Source organism: Pungitius pungitius, chromosome 1, assembly GCF_949316345.1.
Source record: "Pungitius pungitius chromosome 1, fPunPun2.1, whole genome shotgun sequence".
NCBI lineage: Eukaryota > Metazoa > Chordata > Actinopteri > Perciformes > Gasterosteidae > Pungitius > Pungitius pungitius.
Window position 1 is genome coordinate 32,798,993 of NC_084900.1, and position 26,845 is coordinate 32,825,837.

The 26,845-nt window shown below is 47.0% G+C and overlaps 1 protein-coding gene across 2 annotated transcripts in view; it reads left to right on the plus strand.

The window, feature by feature from the left end:
• Window positions 1–26,845, plus strand: part of plxna2 (plexin A2) — a 146,797-nt gene that overhangs the window by 36,192 nt on the left and 83,760 nt on the right. For both annotated transcript variants that reach the window (XM_062565349.1, XM_037478430.2), the window contains one exon: window positions 25,913–26,047. In XM_062565349.1, coding sequence (XP_062421333.1) covers window positions 25,913–26,047 — 135 coding nt within the window. The remainder of the gene's footprint in view (window positions 1–25,912; window positions 26,048–26,845) is intronic.

Consider the following 26,845-nt stretch of genomic DNA (forward strand, 5'->3'; position numbering starts at 1 on the left):
TTACCCAAGCTACTAAAACAGCGTTCCTCTGATCTGCTCTGCAAATGTGTGCTTGATTTCAAGTGTCTCTTCAACTTGCACGGCGCCAATAGATCTCAGAAATGAGAATTATTTTTGGCTTCGATGATACACTAAACTGTTGTCTGTGTGAAGGCAAACGAATGTGACAGCGACTAATGTTTCCCTCTGATAGTGGGACGGCTGTACTGCTCCTCAGTCTCTGCTTTATACAGAACAGCAGCAGTTATCAGGGCCCCGAGAGTCGAGCGTGTCTCGGTGACAGCATTGTTTAATGCATTTCTGTGATCACGCAGTGTTTACAGGAATCTTTTATGGGCTCATAACACAAATCCTTTTTTTTTTAAATATAGGTTTTGACGTCGTACAGGCGTCTGGGCCACCATGTATTACAGACGTTATGACAATAAGAATTTGTTTTTTTCTTGGTGCAACGTTAAATACCGCACATGTCCCATTTCCCTCTGATGTACTGCTGTTTTCTTCTTAAACCTGGATGTTGAATCTCTGACACGGAGTGAGGGATCGGAGCAAGCCAGCCTTCATCTTTTTCACAGATCTTCCTCCCGTGCCACTTTCTTTCTACATTTGTTCTGTGCAACACCCTCCTTATTTCCCTCTCGCTCTCTTCATCTCTCCAGAAACTCCCGGCTAGCCATCCGACCTAATGAATAGTGATACAGTGCTAATAGCATGTGATAATGTTTCGAGCCACTGGTAATCTCCAGGCTCACTCAGCCTCTACCTGCTCCTCACTTCTGCACATTTAATTCACACGTACATGCACGCACACACAGGGCAGCGCTTTCTCTTGACAGCTGCATGTCAGGTCTTGGCCTCGTGCTGTCATGAAACCGAGCTGTCAGTCTAGACTCCCTCTTAATAGTCCAGCAGTCCAGTTTACAGTCTTAATGGGATTGGACAGTTCCTTCTGCAGAGCTTGTTGCACGGTGAGCATCCATTAAAACCTCATGGTGACTTTTCCTTTTAAATGGCATTTTAATTCTATAACTGACCCCATGGCTGTATTTTAATCACCGTAAATTCCGGCACCTGAATATAAGCCGCACCACCTAAATTAGAAGGAAAAAAAGCTGTGTACATATATAAGCCGCACCTGTCTGTAAGCCGCAGGTGTCCACGCGGCATAAAAACGACTGCTGACGTAGAGTCTTCACATTGCCGTCGCCAACGTCTCACCATTGATTCATTGATGGCAAGTTTACGTGCAGCCCCTCCGTTTCCTTACCTGACAGACTGACACTGTAATAGGACAGAGGGCCGAGTCGCAGATGAAGATCTAAGGGACACAGGGAAATGGCAAGGCCATGTGTGTGATCGCTAAAAACACCTGCATAAACCAGAATAGCCCATGCCAGGCCCCAGAGGGGCATCGGCGAGGTCATGGTATCAAAGAACAGAGCCGGAGCCAGAGGTCTCCTACAGACACGGGTCGGCGCAGCCATCGCTGTTATTCATTAAACCCTAATGGTTAGCGGTTGGGAAAACATTATCAGGGCCACCGGTAACTCGACTAAAGGTGAAGGTCAGGGCCAAAGGCGGGAGGGGAACGATCTCCATGCCTGGTGACATAGGCACACCGTGTCGGATTGGATTAGCTGTCAACGTGTAGGTGATGATTGGATGGAATCACAACACAGCAGAGAGCCATCAACATTCCTCCTCTTTACTCCGCTTACAAGGCCGGTGGAAGGAGTTTCCGCGGGGGGAGCAGCGCGTTACCGCCAGTCACAGTTAAGTGTTTCGCTGGATTCGGGCAGCAGTTGGTGCCGCTGGAAACAGCTGTTGGCTCAGTAGGTTTCAGGCATAAAGGAGGGTGTCTCGCGCGCCTTTACTTGTATGTTTGGCCTACATTAGCCGACTGTGATAATGAATTAGCAGAAAAACAGCCACAGCGGTTTAGGGTGAGCCCTCTTTTGGAGATAAGAGGGCAACGATCTTGTCTACATCATTTGCACGATGCGTCCCCCGAGGTATTGCGCCTGTACGGTGTAATGAATCTCTTTAAGTTTGACATGCACGCGCCCACAATGTCTCTGGAATTGTGTGCACTGTGTGTTTTTATCACAGGTACACATTGGCATAGCATTCTTTGGTGTAGTGAACGCACAAACTGCGCTCCCTTCGCTTATTTGTACGGCGGAGGGGCGCGGAACCCCCCCCCCTTCATCATACATTCAAAAGACACTGTGTTTCACTCAATTTCAAGAGTGTTTCATCACACACACACACACACACACACACACGCATGCACGCACATTCACACGTACACACATAGCGCAGGGGGGGAGGCTTTTGCCCTCCGAAGACGCTTCACAAGTTTTCACCCTAATAAGTCTGGATCATTGCCGTCGGGTGCACATTTGGGTGCAGGTATGCCGGCTTCAGGCCCTGAGCTGTGTTTTAAGGGGGGGGGGGGGGGGGGTAGAGGACTGTGTAGGAGCCCCGGTTTGGAAGGGGGACAGGACGCTGTTTGGGTTACACCATGCTGGGATTTCTGTCCTCTTTTAAATAAGACACACTTGAAGCGGGTGTAGCTGATCAGATTAGTGTGGCTGATCAGGTTTCTCAGCAGGTTGCTGGCTCCCACCGGCTGAACATCTCGCCTGGAAAACGCTGTTAGCATTCAACACACTGCAGAACAAAGGGCACAATGAAGGGATTTACCGACATAGTTTAGCTGTTGCGCGGATGGGAAATGTATTTTTACTGGATTCATCTGCGATCACCACAGCCTTGGCCGTTTAGTTTGCCTTTCTGCATCTATAGTCTTTCTCAAGGTCAGTAAGTTATTCTCTCTGGCAGCGGAGACAAATCCTGCAATAAAGTGGACCTATGGGAGTCGGTCTGAAACAATGGTGGCAGGATGAATCGTAGCAAACGAGTCGTGCTGGATTCTATTGTTAAGTTTGCTATTGTGTGACGAGGAGGAAACCGTTTCTGTTCTCTGGGCCCTGATGAACCAACCCTTCAAAAAACGAGCGCTCATTGAAACGACACGAGTGGAGGAGAACAACAAGAATATCATAGGAAAGCGTGTCTTTGTTTGATGCTCAGTTTCTACCCTCTTTCTTTCTTCTTCTCGTGCTGTTAGTGCCTGCAAGTAGCCTCCATCTTTTCTTCTCTCTTTGTGCACAACCACGTTTCAGCATCCTCGTATCGGGCTATTTTTTTTTCTCCTGCTCCTGCCCCTGCTCTCTCTCTCTCTCTCTCTCTCTGTCTCTCCTTCTATTTTTCATTCTTCATGGCTTCTCACCCGTGATCCGTCGCGGCCAGGCCACAATCCCTTATAAGGCCCCGTGGAAGCCCCCGTCTGGCCTCTTATTTCCATATCAGATCTGCAGTAACAGACAGGGTTTATACAGGATCAAGTGTGGAATGTGAGGCTGCCTCTCTGCCCCCCCCCCCCCCCCCCCCCCCCGTCGGCTGTGCCACAAACCTCTCTGCTCCTGGGCGCCAACCTGGCCACGTCTCCTCCTTCCCCTCTCCTCTCCTGCTCGTCTCGGAGCTTTGTCTTCTCTCACCTCTTGTTTCCTCACGCATATCTCCCCCAACACGTCTTCTCATCTCTCTGCTTCATCCTTCCTCTTCTCTTTTCTTACTTGCTTCTTTTCTTCTATTCCGCGCCACCTCAACGCTAAGCACACAAACACACTCGCACTTCTCTGGCAGCATCCTTGCTCGAGCACACATCCACGTTCGGGGACCGACACGCAGCGTCGCTCAGATGGTTGCTTCACAGCTCATGCAACGACGCGGCCGCAAAACAAAAAAGACTTAAGCCGCATCTGAGAGCGATACATAAAGAGGAACGCAGTAATGCCTTACAGTACAACTCCACAACAAACACTCACTGAAACCGACTCAAAGGACATCTGCGGTTTCGGGCTTACATTATTTTAAAAGCTCTTCCCTTTTCGCGTCGTTATTACATCCTTCTGCCTCCTCGTGTCTTCCATTCCGTCCCTTATGCAGCCTCTCTGCCTGTTTCTCATTACAATTTCATGTTTCTACAGGCTTTTTTCCCCTCCCTGCCGAGTTTTAATATGTAAAGTGTCGACTTCCCTCTGTGCGTGTGTGTGTGTGTGTGTGGGGGTGAGTGTGTGGTTTGGTTTGTTGTCGTAGAGAATCTGTTCCTGATTAGGCCTGCTCCAGCTAAGCTTTCCCTTTCCTGCCACTTTCGGGCCTCCCTTGGCATCGGAGCCGTTTTTTAAAAGTGAATCTCATGCAGACCTTAATTGTTTTAGAAACCGTGCAGACCTGGCTTTTCTTCCTGGCTCCCCCCGTTGTGTCTTTCCATCCGTTCCCGCTCTCTGTTCCATTCCACCACCTTCTCCTTTGTTCCTCCCTTTTCTCTCCCAGGGTCTGACACAAATGGAGGGATGAGAGGGTATCTCATATAGCCTATAATGCTTATCTCCTCTGGGGCCTGCATAGCTCATTAACCCACGTTACTCTACACGCGCCTCCATTTAAAGAGAGACACCTGGCTCCGGAGGGCCCAGCGGCGAAGTGACAAGCCTAGTCCCCTTTCCCTTCATTGGCTTCAACAGGCTCATCACTGTGCCAGACCGCCTATAGCCTCTGTAGCGACACTTGAGTTCCTTTATCGTGGCGACGGCGGTTATCGATGCTGACGCGTTGAGTTCCCCGTCCCTGTCAGCTGTGCTGTAATGTGACATGTATATACAACACATTGAAATAATGACGTCCACATTAGGTACCGGTGGCATTCCGTGAATAGCAAGTAGGCCCGCTCCTCGCGTCTGAGGGAAAAATCAGAGCAGCAGAGCATCGGCTTCTTCCAGACGGGGAAACGCGCTGTGAGCTGCTGGTACAGCGGCAAGTCTCCGATTAGCCAAAGTCCCTTTCAGGGCCCGGGCGACTTCTGCTGCATTCAGGGGTTAGGCATTGAAATGTACACTGAGAGTAATTGCCAGTGAAAAGCCTAAATCTTGTTTGGGCGATGCATCCCAAATCTGTGTTCCGGTCCCTAGGCTGCCTGTGGTTAATCTGCCCGCTGGGTACTTATGGCTTTTCTAATGTTCCTCCCGTCCACTGTGCAACACGCAGGAATGCGGCGATAAGCAGAATTTCCCTAATAAATGCTCGTGACTGTTGAAATCACATTTGGAGAAAAGCTATGCAGAAGGACTGTATATCTTTGTTTAATTTCCCGTGACTTCCTGTTTTTCCCTTCCGTCCTTCCTAGTCTCTATTCCGATATCTGTGGGTAGATTTGCCACCATGGCCTTTCTGAGGCTAAAGTGAGTATGCTGAGCTTTAATGTCAAACTCCATGTTTTCCACAACACTGACCTCTTTGTCTTCTGCTGCCACCAGTTTTTCTGTCCACTGCGCTCCCCTTTCTTTATTTTCAAGTGCTCCCTCTCACCGTGTGTGTGTGTGTGTGTGTGTGTGTGTGTGTGTGTGTGTGTGTGTGCGTGTGTGTGACAGACAAGTGGATATTAGGGAGTTACAGCGATCTGGAATGGTCTGTAGAGTTCACTTTTTTTCTCCCCCCCCCCCCCCCCCCCCCCTCTCCTCTTCTCAGTGTATTTCTCCCCTATTGCTGCTGCTACTCTTTCTTCAGTTTGTCTCCAGTGCAAGAAATATTAACATATCATTGCCTTGAGGATCCTCGAACTTCACAATTAATGGGTTTTTAATGGTTCCCCGGACCTCACCATTATGTAGCCGGGCTCCTTGGTTAATCCAGTGGGGACCATATGGGCAGCAGCCCGACTCCATTCACTGGACCCAGAGGTGTATTGAAAGCAGAGCCAGAATGTATTTAAATCCAAAAGAGCTCGGGGCTTTATTTAAAACCAAAGAAAGTTTATTTGTTCAAGGCCCCTCGGAGACTGGAAAGAGTGCAGGAGGGGCTCTCCTCTCCTCCTGGATTAGAGGTCCACTTCGGTTCGAGGTGTTAAAGTGTGAAAAAATGTTTGTATTTGGACGCGGACGTTGTGAGTCCTGACGGTGAGGATGAAACCAGCAAGGATTGCCAGCAGAGTAAAATGATTAATACCATTTACACAGTCCGTGTCGGCATATTTAAAGGGGATGTTTGCTGGATTTGTTAGTGTTGTAGTTTTAGTATCAACCCAACACCCCTCTGCTCACTCCTCCCTGAGAAAACACATTCTTACCTTCACAGGGTTATGGTTAAGGACATTTTACGCCGTATCTGCCAACAGATCCATGGAAATGCTATGCACCGTACCTTAAATCTTAAAACTTAACCTTACATTTGCTGGTACATCTATTGTTTTTTAGCATGATTTGCAAAGGAAGATGTCTGTGTTGAAGGTTTGTGAGCTGCTGTCTGTTCAGAGAAAAGTGCCCCAGAGTGAATTCAGAACTGATTAGAGTGACTCATACGGCCCTTACACCTCCAGTTGTTTTTCTTCTCCCTGGAATCAGACCGTGGTCTCATTTTAGCCCGCAGGCAGATAACTAGTCACATTCAATCGACTTAACATGAAACATTGGTGAATGCGTGAATGTCTGATTTTAAAGGACTCCGCCCGCAAAAAAACATGATGATTCCACGAATACAAACATGAATGTTCTCAACGATCCGCGGCCCATTCACAACAAAGTGCTCAATACCTTCAGACTTTGTCCTTGTTCACTCTCCAGTAAACTCACAGTGATCCAATTTGGAAATGCAATCCTTCTCGATGGACTTGAGAATGAATTACCAAAGGTCGAACGAACTGGCCGAGCAGCTAACAAGCCAGCGGAAACACCTGAGTGGAAAGCAGCCAGAAAAGCTCTTTACTCATTACGTTTCCTGTCAATGGAAAGAAGATTAAAAACGGCTAAAGACTTTGTCTCCTCGGCTCATGCGCCTTTTCCTCAACATGATCCACTTTCCCTTTTAATGTAATGAATCTTATTTGGGGGGGGGGCTGTGGTGTTACAGGACGTGTGCGGTTACCTCTCTCCTTCTGTGTGTCTGCGTGATCGCCGCACTGTACAGGACGCTGTGTGTGTGTGTGTGTCCATGTCCAGGTAATGGCCTGCAGCAGCAGCACCGCTGCCCGGGGCCTGGCAGAGGAGGAATGACATTTACTGCCACCATAACTAGCTCATTAGCCTGCTTCTCAGTCCCTCTCTTTTCATTCCACAGAGGGTAATTAGAATAGCGCTGTCTTACTTTTCCAGTTGTTATTTTACTCATGCCGATTAAGGCTATCGAGATGGAGCTCTCTCATTGTGTTGCGAAACGGGTCCTTTTTCTCTCGCCGTGCAAGCGTTCACCCACTCTGAAGTGTCTGAAGCAACGATGGATGAAGAGTGCTGCATCTTTCAATGACTGCTATTCACCGTTCCCCTCGGCGAGATATCACAGCAACATTCTCACCTACAGCGAGCTCCTCTTTCAACCGGGGGCTGATCCAGGAGACTGATTGGCCCTATTGTTACTATTTACGGGCTTTATTTCTGAAAGACTAACGTGCGTTTCTGTGCACACAGGCACTTGTGCGCACTGCTCCACAAACATCTTCATTATGGCACTTCTTTGGTTGATTGGAGGGTTGTTTGTGTGATATAGATGTGGGACAGACTCAACGCAATCCTTCCTCTACTCCCTCACTGCCTGACGTTTCTCTCTCCTTCTTTAGGGACAAAGAGATTTAAGTGAGTGAGGCACAGAAGCACTGCAGGCAAAAATGCAACGCAAATAGCAAATAAGAGTTAATTAACAGATTCTAAAGCTGGGCCTCCTATACTCTGGCAGCTGATTTTCAGCTCTCTGTCTGCGGCTGTTGACTGACATCAGCACCTGCAAGGGGAGATGTGTTTGTTTAGGAGGCGTGTGAGCCCTGTGGCTATACAGTGTCAAACACACACACACACACAGGCCTCAGGCCCCACAGCACATCCCCTGGTTATTGTTCTGGACAAAATGATAAGGCCTGTAAGAACTTACGTTACAGGCAAAAGAAGGTTGAGATTTCTTCTTTTTGGAAAAAGCAAAAGGGGATTTTACCTGCTTTTGGGTGTTGTTTTTCCCAAACTTGACCAGAAATGAATTATGATACTATAGAATGCGTTAGGATTGCTGTGATGGGCGCATGTATACAGTGTTCATAATAGTAATAGTTAAAATATCTTTGCATGGCCATGTTATGGGCAGTGAGTGTGTCTTCCTCCCTTCCGGTTCATGGTCTACCTTCAACTCGGTGCAGTCTCTGGTGTAAAAACAGCCCAGGGCCTGTTCTTACTGTCTGACCCCCCCCTTGTCTCCCTCGCACTAATTGACTCTGCGTGTTGGTTCTCGTGTCTACTGATTCAGCTCAAACACCATATCCTGTGTTTACAACATTAATGTAGCCGGTTTGACGGTAGGCTGTCTGTGACTCATAATGAGTTATTGTACTCTTCTTTGCGAGGCCTGACCCCGGAGGCAAAGCGCAGAGGCCTCAGCGTGTCTGCGCTCTTAACAGGTATCAGACAGCATTACAGGTTCCCACAAGAAGTGGATTAGACCGCACATACTTAGCCCCTCAAAGTAAATACGCCGTTCCCCTGAAATCCGTGTCAACGTCAGTCCAGTGTGCTCCGGTTCTCATTCTTCGTCGAGGATCGCTGGGGATATGAAACTCTCTGAATGGCTGCGCCTTTAAACCCTAATGTGCTGTCAGTTTTGTTTAAGACGCGTTTCAGTCCCTACTGTTCCTCTGACCCTGCCGTGTGGTACGGAAATGAATCGCTGTTGGCCCTCCTGTTCTCAATATTTACTTCTGGAAAGTAATGAAGCGGCGCTAAGACCCCGCTCAGGGACCATTCCAATTAAGATGTTCCGGCTTCCCTTTTACTTCTGGCACGTGGTTGTGTTGAAACACACTTGGTTCTGGTGCCAAATGAGGTGGACGTTTGGCCAGCACCTTACACTTTACTCCATTTTCTACAAAAACCCACGGGGGAGAAAGTTTGCTCACCACGCAAATATGCCAGCTGTGACCAATCGCAGAGCTTCCCCCTGATGCCCTGCTACATTCACAGCCACTTAATTCCACTTTAACTGGTCCGGATCACTGGATCAGTGCTGGAGAGAATTGTCCTTTTTATGAGCTTTCAAGTCTAAACAAAAAACCAAATCACTGCAGGCTGTGTCTTTATTATTCCGTCTTAGCTCATGTCCTCCATGTCACGAAAACAACTGCTTATTTCAGACAGCTTAATTAACTAAGTTGAACTCCTTCTCTCCCCCGGCTGCTTTGTTAGCGCTGTGTCTGCTCGTATTTTTAGCTGACAGTCCGCCTGCATAATGACAGCCTTGATTCGTGCAGATTCGTGCCCGTAGATGCAGACATTCTGCGCATACGTGCAATCAATGACGCACAGGAAGGACCGAAAGGCACGTACGCCAGTTGCGGCCTCAGAGACTGCCTCTACGTTTTTATTTCATCACATGACTGTTGAATTATGCTGCCTTTCCTTACACGACCAGCCGAGAGCAAACCTCGGCCTGTCAGAGGCAAATACCAGAGTTCTTGTTTAATTCATGAAAGACAGCTGTCCCGAGTTGTAGGATGATGTTAACAAATCACTTGTGACATTCAATGAAACCAATGTAGTATGCTTTATCCACATGGCTGTTCAATAAACTAAACAGACATACATTATTCCATATTCAATTTTAACCAGGCGGGGCGTAATGCAATTTCTGCTTGCACTGTATGTCTTGTCAAACACACATTTAAATGACCTGCCTCTGAAAGATTACAGACTTAACACTCATGGCAAGGTGCCGTGCTTTCATTTACTTTAATGATTGCATTCTTCTACCTTAGTCACCGCTCTCTGTTGGCTGTGTTGTTGCATCTCCGAAGCCACTCACTGTATTGTTTGTGCCGTCATTGTTGAGGGCTTTCCAAGACACCGGCTAGTGAGGCTCAACCGGGCACCACGCGCTCGTCTTGAAGCAAGGGTTAGTCAAGAGAGGCTTTTAATGAAGTCCGCATCACGAGGACGGTCCCAGAAAGAGGGACTAATCACACAAACATGACACAAAGGCAGCTGCAGTAACGCATGTTGTGACCTTTGGATATCATTAGAGAAAAGCGTCACCTTCTTTCCTCAGTGAGTTCATCACCTTTGGTGAAGTATTGTAGGACTATAAGAGGATAAGGGTTCGGGGGTTCGACACATGACCCTCATTAAAAAAACCATGTTATGGCTTCCAGAGAATAATTGGCGTCACGCTGCATTGAAAGGACAGGTGATTGATTTAACCGAAACATGATCGATACGGCAACCCTTCGGTAAAACCGCTCCTCTATACTCCGGTCCGTGTGGGTCGGCTGACCGCGTGTGTATGAAATGCATAATTTTGTGTTTTTATTGGGCGCCTTGCAGGCCAAGCGAGCGGTCACGGCGGCTCAGTCATCCGGGGAACCCTGGGAGGCAGCTGCACCCCTCCAATCTGTCTCCTGCTCCGTAGGGGCGGGGAGGGGGCAGACCGGGGTGAGGTGGGTCGACAGGAGGCAGGGTGGCTAGGTTAGAGAGGAGGGAGGGAGGGAGGGAGGGTGGGAGGGACAGGCTGGATCTCTGTCGGCCTTGCTTCTGGCTGCAGGCGGCGTGTCAGCTGGGCCTTTTCCCCCTCTGCACTTCCCCCATTGCGCCATTCCAGCCCCTCTCTCCAATCAGTGATGGACGGATGGTTTGGGGGGGAAGAAGGCGGCGCATGGCCAGTTAGTTCCGCGCCACGGCGTCCTGCTTTATTGGGCCTTCATTGGGGATTATTGTTATTGAATTATGGAGGGCCTCCCTTCAGACGATCCCTAGCAGGAAGTAAGGATGGAAGGCCTTTACGCAACTGCTGATGTGTGACGCTCTTTTCCCGCCCTCCCCCCCCCCCCCCCCCCCCCACCAGCCTGCATCCTCTCGTACGGCTCCAGCCCCCGAGCATCAGTAGGCATGCATGCCATTGAGATCCCTTACACAGACAGTACACACACATTCAGATGGAAAAGGGTCACACCATTAATAGTAATTTGTCTTTTGGCTGATATTGGCCAAGCATTAAGAGAAGCAGAGGATAAATAAATGGAAAGTGCGAGGCAGACGGATGAGGTGTATGAAGGGGTGATATAGGCTCTAGGTGGGGGGTCCATATCGCTGCATGTCTGTTCACCCCAGTCCATCTCGGTCATTGCCCTCACAACTCTGCATTCCTCACGCTCATCCGTAAGCCCCCCCCCCCCCCCCCCCCCCCCCCTCCTCCGCCCCTAACGCTGTCTGGCCTCAACAACCCCCAAACCCTGACTCGCACGTGTTCAGTAGAGGGGCACAGACCAAGAGATACCCAAGAGACTGAAAACCAATTATGCATGTATGAATGTTTACACACAGATACACACACACACACACACACACTCACAACCGTCATCTGCTCTGCACCGGCTCCATGCCTTTGTACAGAATTGAGATTATAACTGCCTATTGTGCTGCACCCAAAGGATTACAGTAGGTGATCCTGGCTTTGCAGATGTCTGGGACCTCCCTATACACTGTAGATTAGACACTGTGATTTATAGAGAACCCCAGGATTGGTTGATGGTCATGAAACTATTAAGGCAAGCCACCAAGCTGATTTCTTTTCAGTTATGTATAGCAGATTATAGTGAGGTAATCTGGTTAAAGGCACGCTGTTGGCTAAATCTGAGGGATTAACTTCAAGTCCACCAGGAAATAGTTCATGATACGATGGCCACCACATTGATGTTTCCTCTTGACCTTCATGCACACTCAATTTCCTTCTCACATGAAACGGCTTATGAAGGGATTTAGTGACCTTTGACCCCCCCCCCAAGCCCACCCACCCCAACCCCCCCAACCTTAGTAGCTTTACACCTACAGGAGAGAACATATGACATCTGCGGCTCTGCATTAACACCCATGACTCTCTAAACATACAAATGATCCTCGGGACAACCGGGCTGGAGATGCGGCTCCAGAAGGGTTCTTCCTACAGGGCCCACGTTCAAACTGTTGATGAAGAGAGCGTGTTCCTCCTCTCACAGAGGATTTTATTACGAACCCTTTTCATCCAAAGCAATATTTCTTCAAGGATAGTTGAAAGAATGGGTGTTTAAAATAAATGTAGCAAACCGCACAGCCCCAACTGTGATTGTGAACCACGATTGTTGTGGGTTGGCTGAACCCATTTAGCCCCGTATAACCCCCTTAAAATATGACGGTGCTCTCCTGTGGGGGAACCTTGGAGTATAAACGATTATCGGTAGGTTCACAGATGTTTCTAGATATAACATTTATGTTGGGTTCTTGTGGAACCTTTTGTAATACGGTAGTATTACAGTAACTTAAAAAATGGATCTGCTGTTAGTACAAGCCAGAAAACCTGAATGGTTTTGGGTTAGGACCTTTTTTCTGATAAAAGTTGTTTTTCTGTTCACCGTATAAAACAATTAGAATTAAATGACCAGTACTTCTCTGTTTACATATTGAACTTTCAGCTGTTCAGACAGCACAGAGCCCAGATTGATTTTCTTTCCCTTTTCCGATACAGCTGGAAATTCTGTACCCAGCAGAAAACTGATCCTCACACGTTTTCTTTTTGGGGGGGCTGTAACACAAATGTGTGCGATGACTACTCTGCTCCTCTTGTCATCTGCAGCTTCCTGTCCTTCTCTCCTCACGGCATGCTATAGGTGAGACAGTTAATCACGTGCGTAACTGTCGTCCCTGTGGCTCATTTTGAATGCACTCTGACCTTTCCCTTTTACAATCCCTGCAGGGAGGCTTTGTGTCTGTGTGTGTCTCAAGGGGGTGTCCACTGTCCAACCTCTTTAAGACAGAGAAATGACCTCCGTGGGTCTACCAAAAACCGTTAACCAACCAATCACCCCATTTCTCATCCTCCCTCTTCTTTGTTCGCCCCGTCATCACTGCCCACATATGGTTATAGTTATTTTGCCTCTTGTTGTAAGGGGACAAAGCGGTCGGGGGGGGGGGGAGAAATGTAGACATCAGCGTGCTATGAATCCTTCCCACAAGGCCCCCGCTCTCCCCAAAGCCCTCCCGCTTTCCTGTAAAGATGGAAAAACAAGCCTTTAGGTATGTCTTGACCAAAACATTTATGCGGTTTTCAGATTAAGAAAAACGAGGAGGGGAGACACAGAGAGAAAAGGGGGGGGGGGGGAATTAAAAGAAATGTGTTTTTCTAGAAAAGGACAGAAAGCCAAGTTGTGGGTTAACAGGAAGCCAAAGAGTTTTTTTGGGAATCTGAACTTTAGGTACCACAACATGGAGCCGTCTGGCAGGAGTCTGTGGTCGGCTCATGAAAAATAGAAAAAGGAGAAAGCAACTATTGGCTCATGTGGGTCTTTACATCTTTTGTTTTCTTTAGCTAATTAAAGCGCTGAAAACAACCTAATTTGCGAGGTTAGCTCATATTTAAATGTTACATTCTGATCGAGCATTTGCAATTTGAATCTCAAAGCATTCATGTGATAAAGTAGACTAACACTCCCTCTAGAGAGCATGATCTCATCCTTAATCTAGCCGAGTTGTGATGAAGTAAGTGAAAATACAGCATACTGTAACAGGCTTCCTTTTTGGATTTCACGGTAGTCTTGTATGCTTTCTGGCACATGATGTTTTAGTAACAAAACCCCTTCTAATGCTAGACATTACCTCACAAAAGTGGATTTGTGCAGAGGAAACGGTGAATCCCGCAGGTAATATACAGTAAGCATGAATTAGTCAGGCCAGACAGGAGGAAAGATTGCGCTCGCCATCGTTTCTCACACAAAGCCGAGATAGCCCCTCAGTGGTGTAGCTATTGTACATGTGGAGGAGAGGCAGAGCTGTCACAGCCCTTTATACTTTCACTCTCAATATAGCTCAAAGCCTGAGCACACAGTGTGTGTGTAGAAGCAGGAAAAGAATAAGGGGTCCAGGGTTGTCGGTTTAATTGCTTGTGCCTTGCCAGATAAAGAATAGACAACCATTTATAGACACATGGGTTACTGGAAGCACGTGCAGACAAACTCACAATCCAAGTTTTAGAATGTACATGTTGGTGCAGTAACTGATGAGTTAGTGGGAACCTCGTATTCACACCAATCAAGCAGAAAATCAAATTGAGTTTCCTCCTTCAGCGTGTTATTGTACATCCCCCAACTCCTCCACTTCACAGACTACACGTAGTAACACACACAAACTATCCGGCTGCTGACCGGCACTAATGCCCTAATGGCGCTTGTCCTACATACTTGTTACGCTAGTCTCTGTTGGCAACCTCACTCGCCCACCCTGAGCTGGAGGCGGATGGGAAGGAGAGAGGAACAAGATGGGAGGAGAGGGCTGTCCCCCAGGCGGGCACCTCGACTCATTTCCCCTCAGCTCCAGCTGCATTCCGCCACCAGGAAAGCCACCCCCGTCTGATGCAATTTGTTTTGATTCTGAAAGTCTTCAAACAAATGGTCGTCGATCCAATAATTTCGTCAGTACCAGGTATTTGGTTGGACAGCACCAGTATATTTAAAGAAATAAATATACCCATGTGACTGTTGGTGTTTTATGTATGTCACTCTTCCCCAGTTCTTCATTGAATATAAATGTAACTCTGGTTTCCCCTTTTTTTTCGTAAACCTATTATCAATGGAACATTTCTGAAAATAAATTGACACATTTTTCACAAATGTGTTGCACATGTTTTTAAATCCTATTTTTATTTGCATTGCTTCAAAAGCTGCTAGTGGGAAACTTTTGGCGTTTGCCATGCCGTTTCCTCAATTTCCAAAATGTGATTTGCTGACAAATTGGAGAGCTCGTATCTATTTCCCCGGCCTCTACCTGATTACCACATGGCGCCGTACACATCTGCCAGCCTATACGTGTCAGAGACGGAGATGGTCTAACCGAGCAGACTGGTCATCGATGCCTGCACCGTGAGCCGGGCAAGTGCTACTGTCTGGGCTCCTATTAATCCTCCCATCCAGTAAAAATCCCCTGCTTCCCGCCCCCTTTGCATACGGACCAGGGAAGATAAAGCGTCGCAGTGTGATGGAGGTGTATATTGACCCAGTGAGGCAATGAGGATGGAATACTAATAGGGTTAATAGAGTTAATGGTGATGTCACCATTGCTTGGGCAGGCCTTTCTGCTTGCTTTGGCAATACTGTGATTTGTATTCTGCTTGTATTCGTCTCATAACATCCGCGTTGTGTAGTTCTCATCTTCTTTTCGCTTATACTCATCATTTTATCCATTCCTCTCTCTTTCTCCGCTCAAATATATTAAAGGAGCGGAATGCAGCAATCAATGCGGGAATATTAAAGCAAACGGCTTTTACGTATGCAAAGATATAGTGGTCAAATGTCTTCGTGACACTGCCTCGCTGTGTGTTGGTATCCAAGCCCGATCGTGCGCACTTGAGGCCGTGTCCTGGCATTTGAGAGTGCCCCACTGGCTGGCTCACTGCCGCCGGTATACGCTGCTCTTGACCAACGGCGTTGTCTGTGCAGCGTGGAACCCGCCCTGTGGTTCTCCCTTGGGTAAACAAGGCGAGCTCTGTCATCACAATTTCCGTAGTTTGTGCTGTACCATTAGCTACGAGCTGACAGCTCCGATGGCACCATGTTTGGAGCAGGTGACAGGCAATTAAAATGCTCCAGATCTTGCATTATGCACCTTTGAAGCTGTTGTAATAATGCACCTTTTCTGCAAATACCCTTCGCCATTTAGCTATCGATTTTTAAAAAAAGTGGTTGTGATCTATAACTTTTTTTAATCTCTTGTGTCCTTGCAGGGGTCGGATTTGTGTATGTGTGCAAAAGGTGCTGTGTGTGTGTGTTTATTATTCTGCGCTGGTCCTGAGGCAGGCGGTGTGTGTATTAATGGAAGGTGCACATTTAAAGCAGTGTGTTTAGTGCCACTGAATTAGCATACTTTAACTGGCCGGTCTTTTCCTCCTGGTGAGAAGCGGGCATTAAATCCTGACGCAACATTGGTTGGCAATTTTCGAGCTTTAGTGAAGATTCATAGACTACAAAATGTGCAGACATCACAAACACACGCACATACACACACACACACACACACACAGATTACTCTCTGACTTCTTTGTCTCCCTCCTTCGTTTTCAACTCACTCTGACCCGGGTGTCGGCCGCACGCCTTTTCTGCATACACAGCGTTTTCCTCTCCTGCCGCTTCAGAGCACGTGTATGAGTTATGAGGGGGTGAGAGAGGGTGTGTGTGTGTGTGTGTGTGTGTGTGTGGGGGGGGGGGGGATAAAGGAAGATGCTCTGTCACCAACACATGCCTCTTCTGATGAGTATCTCTGATTCCCCAGTCTACATGAAGACACAGGCTCGTTGCTGTTTTACATGCAAACAGCTGTGGTCTGCAGTGTTTAAAGTCTAAAGAGGCCCCCGGTGTGTTATTGTATGTCAGTATATAAACCTTTCCCGGCTCGGTGCTGAGATCTTCTGGACCAACCTTGGTGATGATTGCTCACAATGTGTAGGAGGAGTAGCAGTGAGCAAAACGTTTTGGACGCAATTCAAAAATTGCAGAAAATGTGTCAACTGGACACAGCTTATTCAAGTAGTTGTCTGGGCCAAAAGAATCATGAACAAAACCGTTTTTGAGGCTCATTGTTCAAAAGTTACACTAAGAGCTGGTAACACTGTTTTCTCACTGGAAAGTGGACAACTCAAGATTACCAACCTATGGATATAAATGGGTTTAAGTACAATACTGACCCAACATATCCTGTTTGTAATGGAAACCAGTACTCAAACACCCCAAAGTCCCTTAGAAGGACAGAGACTAAAAATGATCAGCACACATATCAACTAGCTCATCCTGAACCAAAGGGCAATTGGAATTACATAAGAGTATTTCTATATCTATACACACACACACACATTCACACGGACACACACTTTCAGTTGATTCCCTGCTGATCTTGTGCCCAAGGAGAGAGGTTACCATGGCAACCCTTGTCCAGCACGGGAGTTTTGGCCTGCTTTTCTTGTGAACATGTTGAATGGGCTTAACCCTCCCTCCCACCTACTATTTCTGTCTGGTGGCCAATAGAGGTTAAAGTTCCACAGTGTGATGTCCATCTTACCCGTCTCCACAAGAGAGACCAACAGGAGTAGCTTTAATTACCCAATTGCTGCAGGAGGAGAAGTTAGAGGTGAAAGGTCTTCTGTCTCTACGGCGCTAGATGTGGTACGGTTTGATAATATGGCGTTGGCCCAATTCCATCAAAAAGAGTTATTGGCCCCTTATGCAACCTCACCAAATAAAATTTTAAAAAATACATAATTGAATCAATGGTACCCTTGCTAATAGAGAAAGGGAATGTAGAGGCAGGTGGTGGAAAATCCGAAAGGTATTCCTTGATGACGCAGCAAAACATTTTGCGACATGAAATCTTGTGTTTTAGTGGCTAACTAGTCCATGTTGTGCTCTATGAAGAATCTTGCATCAAATTTGAGCCTTATTGTTTAAAGAAATAATGATGTGAAACGATTTACGGAATAATCAAGGCAACATATATCAAAGGGATGCCCTGATGAAAGCTTCATTGAGTGTCAAAGCGTCGCAGGGATATTATACATTGGCCAATTGCATGATCATCTCCGCTATCAAATCTATCTCCGTAGTATCAACCACAGGATGAAACATGTAAGGGGGGGAGGGGGGGTATTCAAGCTCACACACATTACAGGTGTAAGCGGTGGTTTGATTGAAGTGCCTTCATTCTCATTTGCTGCTCGGATCCCGCCGGCAATAATCTCGTAGTATCTCAACACTTCCACCTGCCAATCTTGTCCCACATTAAAATCTCACAAATCCAGTGGGAGAAATTGAAACAATTTCCAGCTAATTCGCCCCTCACCCGAACCTTTTCTTGGCTGCTTTTGGGATTTGCATATCTTGGTTATCTATTTTAAAGTATGCCGAGGGACAAAACAGGAAGTGGGATTTTTCTTTTTTCCGGTTTATATTGTTTGACATTGCTGTAATAGCTTTTCTCTAACCATCAGTGTGAAGGACCTGTGTGCTGCTTCTAATATTCCCCTTACTGCTTCGCCCCCCTTTGCTTATTTTCTTTAATAACAGCTAATCCGAAGAAAAACTAATTCTGTGGAGAATGTCCCAGTATAGAACATTCTTTTTTTGCAATTTGATTGGTTTATGGTGATGTAACACCCACATAGTATTACATCTAATTCCCAAACTCCATGAGCTGAGAGGGTGGAGCAACAGACCTAATAAGGGCAGGTCCGTTAAAAACTCCCTTACTGATGCTGGGTTGTTCGGTTGGTTCACAATAATTACCGACAGCCAAATAATTGGATCAATGGTACCCTAGCCTGAGGGATATGCTAGCTGTTGTTTTACATCCTATAGCAACTGCTGTTCCATAGCAACCACCTGAGTGTATGCAGGCATCCAGAGCAGGAGACCCTCATCTTTGTGCACATCATTTATCAAAAAAAACAACCTGGCTTAAATAGGAACGTATCCAACACTTTCTTATTTATGCAGCTGATGACCTTTTTTAAGTTTATATTAACATGATGAAATATAAGCATTTGTAAGTATAACTTTAAGAGAGTCTGTGTGTGTGTGTGTGTGTGTGCATTAGACCTGAACCAGGGACACGTGGTTTGGTTGAATTGTGAATGCTGCTGCTTCTCTGCTCCGAGTAACCACAGCGCTTTATTTCTCACCTCCCCTTTATACTGCCAGTATTCATTCCTCAAAACATTCCTTCCTTCCATTTTGTATTTGTTTGATCCTCCTCATCTCTCTCACTGGTCCCTTTGCTCATTCTTCTGTTGCGTCAGCTAATAAAGGAAAACTTACTGTGGTGTCAGCTATTTAGTTTGTGTATGCAAACCATTTTCCGTGTTTGAGGGAGCTGCTTCTCGGTCCTGGCCAACCTCATTTTTGGGGGGCTCAGCAGAAAATCCCTCCCACCACCGCTTTTGCTCTCTCTGAACCCTCTTGGCCGGCATCCATCACCGGTGCGCTGGCCCCCGTTCAGTGTTTTAATGCAGAGCTAAATATAGGCCTCGCGTTACGCTGCTGTGCTCGACATTTGTGTTTGGGTTGATTAGAGTTGAGGCGCGATGACATCCTACCACAGACCCTAAATGCATGTGGTGGTGTCTGGTTTCTACTTGGATGGTATGGTGAGGGGTAAAACACGGATGTGCTGATATAATGTTCAGGGTTGTGAGTTTTTGTGACTGAAATAAATGGCAACAATGCAGAGCTAAAATGGAATTGAACAATTGTCGGATGCAGCTATTATGGAGACGGCCGCTGTAACGTTGGTTGGTTGTTAAAACACGCTGGGATTCTGTTTAATACAATGTTTGCTTTCAATATTCAAAACCAACAAAAAAAAATTGTCAATTTGAATGCTCATCATCTGTGATTTGTTAGTCACTTGCATTTCTGTCCATTTAGATGAGGAACGATGTTGTTCAGGAGAGGGTTAACTGCTTTGCCCATGGAGTGCAGAGGCAAATCAATAGGCTTTATGGTGCCTGGCCAAAAATATGAAGTAATTGCCCTTGTATTGACTAAGGGCTCAGACCATTTTAGAAGATATTATGCCGCTGTACAATCAGGTTAAGGAGGAAATTACACTTCTGTGAAGAGTGGTCTTTGTCTTGATCCCTGTGTCTGTTTCTTTCATTTGCCCCTCTCCGGCCTCCCAATCCCTCTCTACTTTCTCATTTTGCTCCATTACATTTCCCCTCAATCTCTACATCCGTCCATTTTGTTTCCCCCGCCCGTCTTCGCTCTGTCTCTGTCCTTCCTCGCGGTCCTCTCCTCCATCACCGCAGACAGGGCCCCTCTGACCTCAGTCTGTCCGATGGGGAGTGACACGTAAAGCATATAGGCAAGCAGGCGAACATAAGCCTTATGGGAGCTTAGGTTGTACAGCAGGAAAAGGAACAAAAGAGACGGCGTGGAGAGTCATCACGAAGGCGCGCAGCACATTTCTGCATCGCTACTGACACCTGAATTCTTCCACCTGACACTGGTGATGGATTAGATGCGTTAGCGAGGCAGAGAGGGGCTCCATGCTTTCTCCCAGTGCACGGAGAGAGAAAGAAAGAAAGAAAGAGAGAGGGAGGGAGGGAGACACACACAGGCAGAGGAATAGCCATTCCACCTAAAGTACAGGAATACAATAGCAGTCTGCTAAATTCCATGCAGTTTCCAGGACAGACACACAAATAGATGAAGATAGTGAGCCTGGTTGGTACACGGTGTTCTGCCAGCTGTCGAATACAGCCCGTTGATTTATGTCCATGTTCAGCGTGCCTGTGTGTGAGAAATTGGCCTTTTATGTTCTGTCATGTGCTGGGCATTTTTGTGTATGGCAGAGCTGCATGATGTATCGCTTACGCATCATTGCTGTGGGTGAACGCGCAAAAGTAAGTAAGCAAAATAGGCTCAAACATCGGGCAAAAATCAAAGCACCAAGGCAGAAATGAACACAGTTCTTATTTTCCACGACTAATCCAGTGTTTCCCATTAATTACCTAGAGGTAAGCTGGGCACAGTTCTAAAATGACCTGTATCTATACTTACCAAATCCGCCCGAGCTGCACAACTCAGTGGGTCAGAGACAGCATGTCGCTTTGGGAGGAATATCTTGTGTGCACCCAATATGTTTATTAATGATTTTGATTGGTGGATCACATTGATTACATACTATCCATCCACTCAGCCTGATGCGGAGATCCACCTCGTGCCCCAAAGGTACTGACTTCAGCGTAGGCTGGGCATTATACGTCCATCTCCAAGGCGGGCTGATGGTGAATCTCTCTGTACACCTTATACTCTTGTGCCACTCGTCTTTTACACCACCATCTAAAATACCGTAACTCCACTCACGTACTGATATAATGCGAGACAGTGGTGGATGTTGACTTTGGAGGAAATGACAAATTGCACCAAGTATGTGGCAAAATGTCTGTTTTTTCCTCCTCAAAGTGCAAAACCGTGGCAAGAGTGCTGCGCTGATACAAAAGCTTTAGTAATCACAGATGCCTCCTGACAAGCTTAAAATGCTGTCAGCACTCTGTCACCCGTCATCTGGCCCAAGGTACTGATCTCAACATCCATTTTAGGATCATTTACCGAGGCTAAGATCAGACATTGGATTTGATTGGATAAGGTATATCATTTTCATGGTCAGATCCCTCTGGCTTTTTCAATCAGCACCACCCAACAAAGCGCCCATTTCCTTGTTGTCCACGGTGGTAAAGGTTCATTGTATATAGACCGAGTGAACACGTGTGGCAGTGTACTTTAGCAGAAATCTAATCCAGCCTCAACATCCAAGACTTATCAACTGGACCCGCGTAGATGCAGGACATGGCTGCTGAGTAGCCTAATAAGGGGGCTTCAAACCTCCCCTCTTTCGTCAGGCACAATGTGTTACTGAGTTTCAGCCATGAAAACATAATTTACCGAAAATCTACTCTCAGTATACTATTTTGGTACGCGGTGTAGGAGGAGGACCTACAATTTGACTCAACCCTATCCTTGCACAAGGTGTCCGAGTGTGCTGCACACACATTGTGGTTTGTTAAAGGTACCCGTGCGTGGGTTACAGTCTGCTCTGCCAGCTAAAAGACTGTAGTAAAATGATATACACCCTCAGAAGTGTCTGTCTTGTGTGTGTGTGTGTCCTGTTTCAGAAACACTAACCTCCCCCAAGGCCAAGGTAAGCCCCAAACTGAAAAGAAAGCAGCTCCCAGGTAATTGTTAGCAGCTGTGGCCATTAACGGAGAAACGGCCTTAAGAAATTGAGTGGCTAATGCTAAGAAAACATTCGGTGACGAGCTGTACCAGAACACCAGTCGATCCAGCCTCCTCGTTTCCCTTCCCTTCCACAGTCCTAATTTTTTGTATCTCACTTGCTTCTCATAAAGTGGGATTATACGGTTTGGCCAGTCATCTTGTTGCATCTGTAGCCTAAAAGTGTCTCAAGCAACTCAAGCTTGTTCTTTCTCCCTTTTGTCTTTGAGCAGCAGCATCTATAATGCACTGCAAACACATTCTAGGCCCTTTTTCACCGTGGGTTCATTCAGCACTTTTCCTCAACAAATTGCTTCACACGGACTCACCCGCTTGGGGATCTTGTGTCTGGCACAGTGTTCAAAACCAGTGAGACCAAGGGAGAAAGAGAGAACGAGAGAAAGAGGTAGAAGGGCAATTTGGATTGGAGTTTGGTCACTCTTCAAACGTTTTTTCCAGGGTGCTTACATGGTCCGATCAAAAGCACCCCACTGGCACAGGCTCCTGTAGCCACGAGGGGAGGCCTGTGATGCCGCTGCCACGGCTTCCCCGCTGGCCGGAGCCTCCATTCCGCTCCTGCCTCACTAGGTGCTGCAACAAGAAGTCTGTGTTCATGCCGTTTAACGGAAGAACAAATGCGACTGGGAAATATGGTTTAAACAGTCTTGTTGAATAATTTAAAACAAGAATGGCCTGTTGACCAACCTGGTTCTTTGCACGCTTGTGACTCTGTGGTATCGGGAGACGCCAAGTGCAGAACTGTGAAAAAAATTCGGAATGGAAGCGAGGCAAATGGCGTAACCGTGGAAGTCGCTGCAGTAACTGAGTGTAGGGGTGTCCAGTTAGTTTCAATCCGCAGCCACTAGTAGATGCCACATTAGATAATGTAACTCAAAAGCACACTGCTACACCATAACAAGACTGGGGGAGCTCATGCTTGCACGTAATAAAAGGTGAAAGAGGCGGTGTGGTCTCGCCTACTTCGTCACAGGTATCACCTGGAAAATGTTAATTTTTTCTTCAGATTTGTACTGCAGATAAGTCCAACGTTATGTGAAAGTGGTTTGGATTTTGAAAACTTTATACGGCAACTGATTCAGAGGAAGTCTGCTCAGTGACGCCTGGGGACATTTGGGTCTGTCCTCAGCTCTCCAGGCCTCTCAATGGTTTCAAAATGTTGTAAATATCTAACGTTCAGGACAGTACATTCATTTTCTTTTCACATATATTAACTACACGGGTGATGGTGCTACTGGGGTACATGTAGAGTGTTTTTCAACACCCTCAGCAATCTTCACCCCCCCTCCCCTCCCCCTACTCCCCTTCCTCACTTTACTCAGTTGCAGCTCCCCGACACTGGTGACAGAGACTGACCAGCTAATGGCGGATGTGTTGAAATAGGGGACCAAGGACGCCTCTCTGGGGCACCAGGGTTCTTTTTTTATTTTCAGTGAATGGATTCTCCTAAAATAGAGGCCCAGTGATACTGTCTAAAGGGCTTCAGGGTATGAATCCAACCTGTAAGCAGCCTTCTCACCCAGCCTTATAAATAATGCAGGGTCAAAAGGGACAGACAGGGCACAGGTTTAAGTACCTGAGAGCAGACTAAAGGCCAAAGTGATGCTGAGGAAATGGATGTGTTGGGCCTGAGAGCCGCTTACTCAGGTGGTGGATTCTGCCTGCGAGTGGAATAGTAGCGTGGGAGGGAGGGAGGGAGCGGGGGGAGGGAGGGAGCATGGTAAAGAGATGGAAACGGTATTATTTTGGTTTTTCCATGTACTTGCCCAAGGTTTTAATTTTTCTCTCTCTGTCTTTGTTGTTGTCTCATTCGCCCACCCAGAGGTGAGCCCGCCCCTCAAGGTCCCTCACATGCAACCCACACACACACACACATACTCATTTTACTTGCTTACAATGATGTGGGTGTGTGTGTGTGTGTTTGTATCTACATATGTGTTATTGTAACAGTTTGCTGGATCTATTGCGCCCATGGAGAGAAAAAACAAAACAGCTTCTTAACTTTGAAAGCAATTGGATGTGCGTGTGTTTGTGTGTAGTGTGAGTGCTTCTGCAGTGCTTGAGTGTTGCTTCTGTTGATTTGCTTTTCTCTCTGGGAACCATAAGCAGATCAAGAAAAAATCCCATTAAAATGCATTTGCTGTTAAGTGACAGCTAGGACTAGGAAGAGAAGCCCCACACTTCCTCTGATTGGCTCGTACTCATTGCCTTCTTTTTTAAATATAGTGCTAGTGAAGAAGGTGGGTGGTGGGTGGTTTATAGGGTTAATGATTTAAACTGGATGAAAGCCTTCTTGTCAAATGCTGTCATATATAATTACAATGCGCTGGTTATGGCGTAAAACTAAAACCAATCTAAAAACTATTAGTTGGAGACTAACAATTTTCAGCTGAATATTCGGTGACGTTATTAAACTTAATGTTATCATAATGTTTATATGGCACACTGATTAACAAGAGACATCTTTAAATGGCACTCCATATCAAAAAGGTTACTGACCCATGCTTGAGAAACAGCTGTTTGTAGGAGTGTGCGTCTCTGGCCACATGTGAATTTAGAGGTCCCTCGGCCGCTGTGCGAGACTGCGTGATAGCAATCTGATTCAGATGAACTGCAGGCGTGCACGGGGGGGTGTCGGGTTATCTTGTGATCCCTAGTGGCGGCCTGCTCGGACACATATCACACAATGACAGACTGCTCCTACGGGTGCACACACACACACACATAAACGCACAACACCCACACAGAAACAGTAGTGAACAGAGCAGCGCTGTCGACATGCTTTATGGATGAGCACATTTGCTGAGGTCTCCCTTTGCACTAAAGTGTCACCGACCAGATGAAGACTGGCAAGGACCCCACATCCTGCCCCCCCCCCCCCCCCCCCCCACACCGCCCCTGTCCTCCTCCTGCCTACGGTTTTCACATACGTCTCCTTTCCCCTGTTTGGTTAAGCCTGCCAAGGTCAGACGTAGGTCAGCCATCGAAGGCTCAACCACTTTGGAGCTCTGCCCCTCAAATGTGCTGCCTGCTGTGGTGTACTGGGTCAACCCTGCAGCTTTAAACGCAAAGCTCTGGGGGCTTTGTGTAAACTTACTTCACATTTCGCCTATTTTTTTTTTTAGCATTTACCATCGAGCAATCCGAGACACGCGTGGTCACACAAAGGTTTGTGTGTGTGTAGGCAAACTAATTTGCTCATGTACCCTCCCGCCCTCTCGCAGTTGATCTTCTTTTGACAGACATTTGACCTTGACTTTCCCCTCTGTGATGTTTTATAGAGAGTCTAAATGCCATTCGGTGCTGTCAGTATCTGAATAGATATAGATGAATGTTTGGGTTTTTGCAGCCGGGGATGCACAGATGATAGAGCCATCAGCTTTCAAGGGTGGGGGAGGGCCTCGCGGCATGTGACATCACAGAGACATTTCTCATGCCGAGCATCACAAAACCCGCGCTGCCCCGCAAGATTTACTGTCCTGCATATATTGGTCCAACAAGCATCTAGTGAATAAAGCAGAAAAGGCGTGAGGAGGAACATGCACCTCAAATAAGATATTAGAAGGCTTCGCCACAGTTTTTGGAGTTATGTGGTCTTGGCTTCTTCAAGGCTCTACTGTGGGAATACATCAGTCAGCATGAGAGGGAGGAAAGGAAAACAGAGCTCAGGTTACACAAAGGTCTGACAGAATTAACTTAAAATTCCTGACAGTTGTTGTAACCCCATCCTGTATGGAAACTCCGGGGGCTGACATTTACCGCTTTTTTAATAAATAAAGAGTTAAAAACATTGAATGGCATTTATTTATTGCTGCCATTTTTAATTATTCACTTGTTCAACAACCCTCATTATTATTTCCACCTACTCCAATCTCCAAGTTGCTAAACGATAATAATAGATTGTTTTGCAAATATTATTTGACCCACTTCCGACCCTTTCAATCATTCTCCCTCTGTTTTCCCGCTACTCCTCCCATGGTATAAATAGCAATAATGGACCTCCTTCTCTCCTGTGTTCCTCAGATCCGCGTTGATGGGCCGCCTCACGGTGGTGTCCAGTACGAGACGATAACGGTCATCAAGGATGGCAGCCCCGTCCTGCGAGATATGGCTTTCTCCCTCGACCGCAACTACCTCTACGTCATGTCTGAGAGACAGGTGGGTGTTGGAAAGACTCATGTATGCAAACCTCTGTTCACTTAAGTGCCCTCCTGCAGGAGAATGGAGGGTTTAGGTTTGTCTGGGTGTGTGTGTGTGCATATGTTTAAATGTCAGGAAAAGTGTGTGTGTGCGCGCGCTCCGGCAGGGCCCGAGATGGCCCACCTCTCAGCACCATGAGCATCACCTCCCTCTGTTAGCTATAAATAACCTGGGTGGCACAGTGGGGGGACGTTATGACAGCGCTTGATAATGAAGGAGAACAATGAGGGCAGGGAAAAGGAAAGAAACACCCGAGAAAAGGTAGAACGGGAGAGAAAAAGATGAAGGGCACTTGCCGGCTGGCTTGTCGAGGCACAGTATGAAAGGGGGGGGGGCGACGAGGGAAAGGGGGACAGCCGGAGTAGTGCATGACTTAGTGAAGAAAGACACTAAAATAGAGAGGCGGAGTGCAAGGTCATCCTTTCACACTTCTAACGAAGTGACACAGCGTTACGGGTGGCGAGGTCAGGCGAGGACGGAAAGGGGACACGGGGACAGATTATGGGTGAGGAGGAGGAGAAGAAGACATGGAAGGATGAAAAAAAAGAAAGGTGAATGGAGGAGTAGAAGTGGCGAGAGGGGGGGCGAGGAGGAGGAGCAGCTGCAGGGGAGACAGGCGACCGGCGACGTGCGAGGCTGTCAGTGCGAGGTGACAGATTGCAGTCCTCCCTCCGTATCTCTGCTTTTAACACACTCAACAACTTGCTGGCTAGAGCTCACAGGTTAGGATTCAGTGTGAAGGAGTTATTTAGGCAA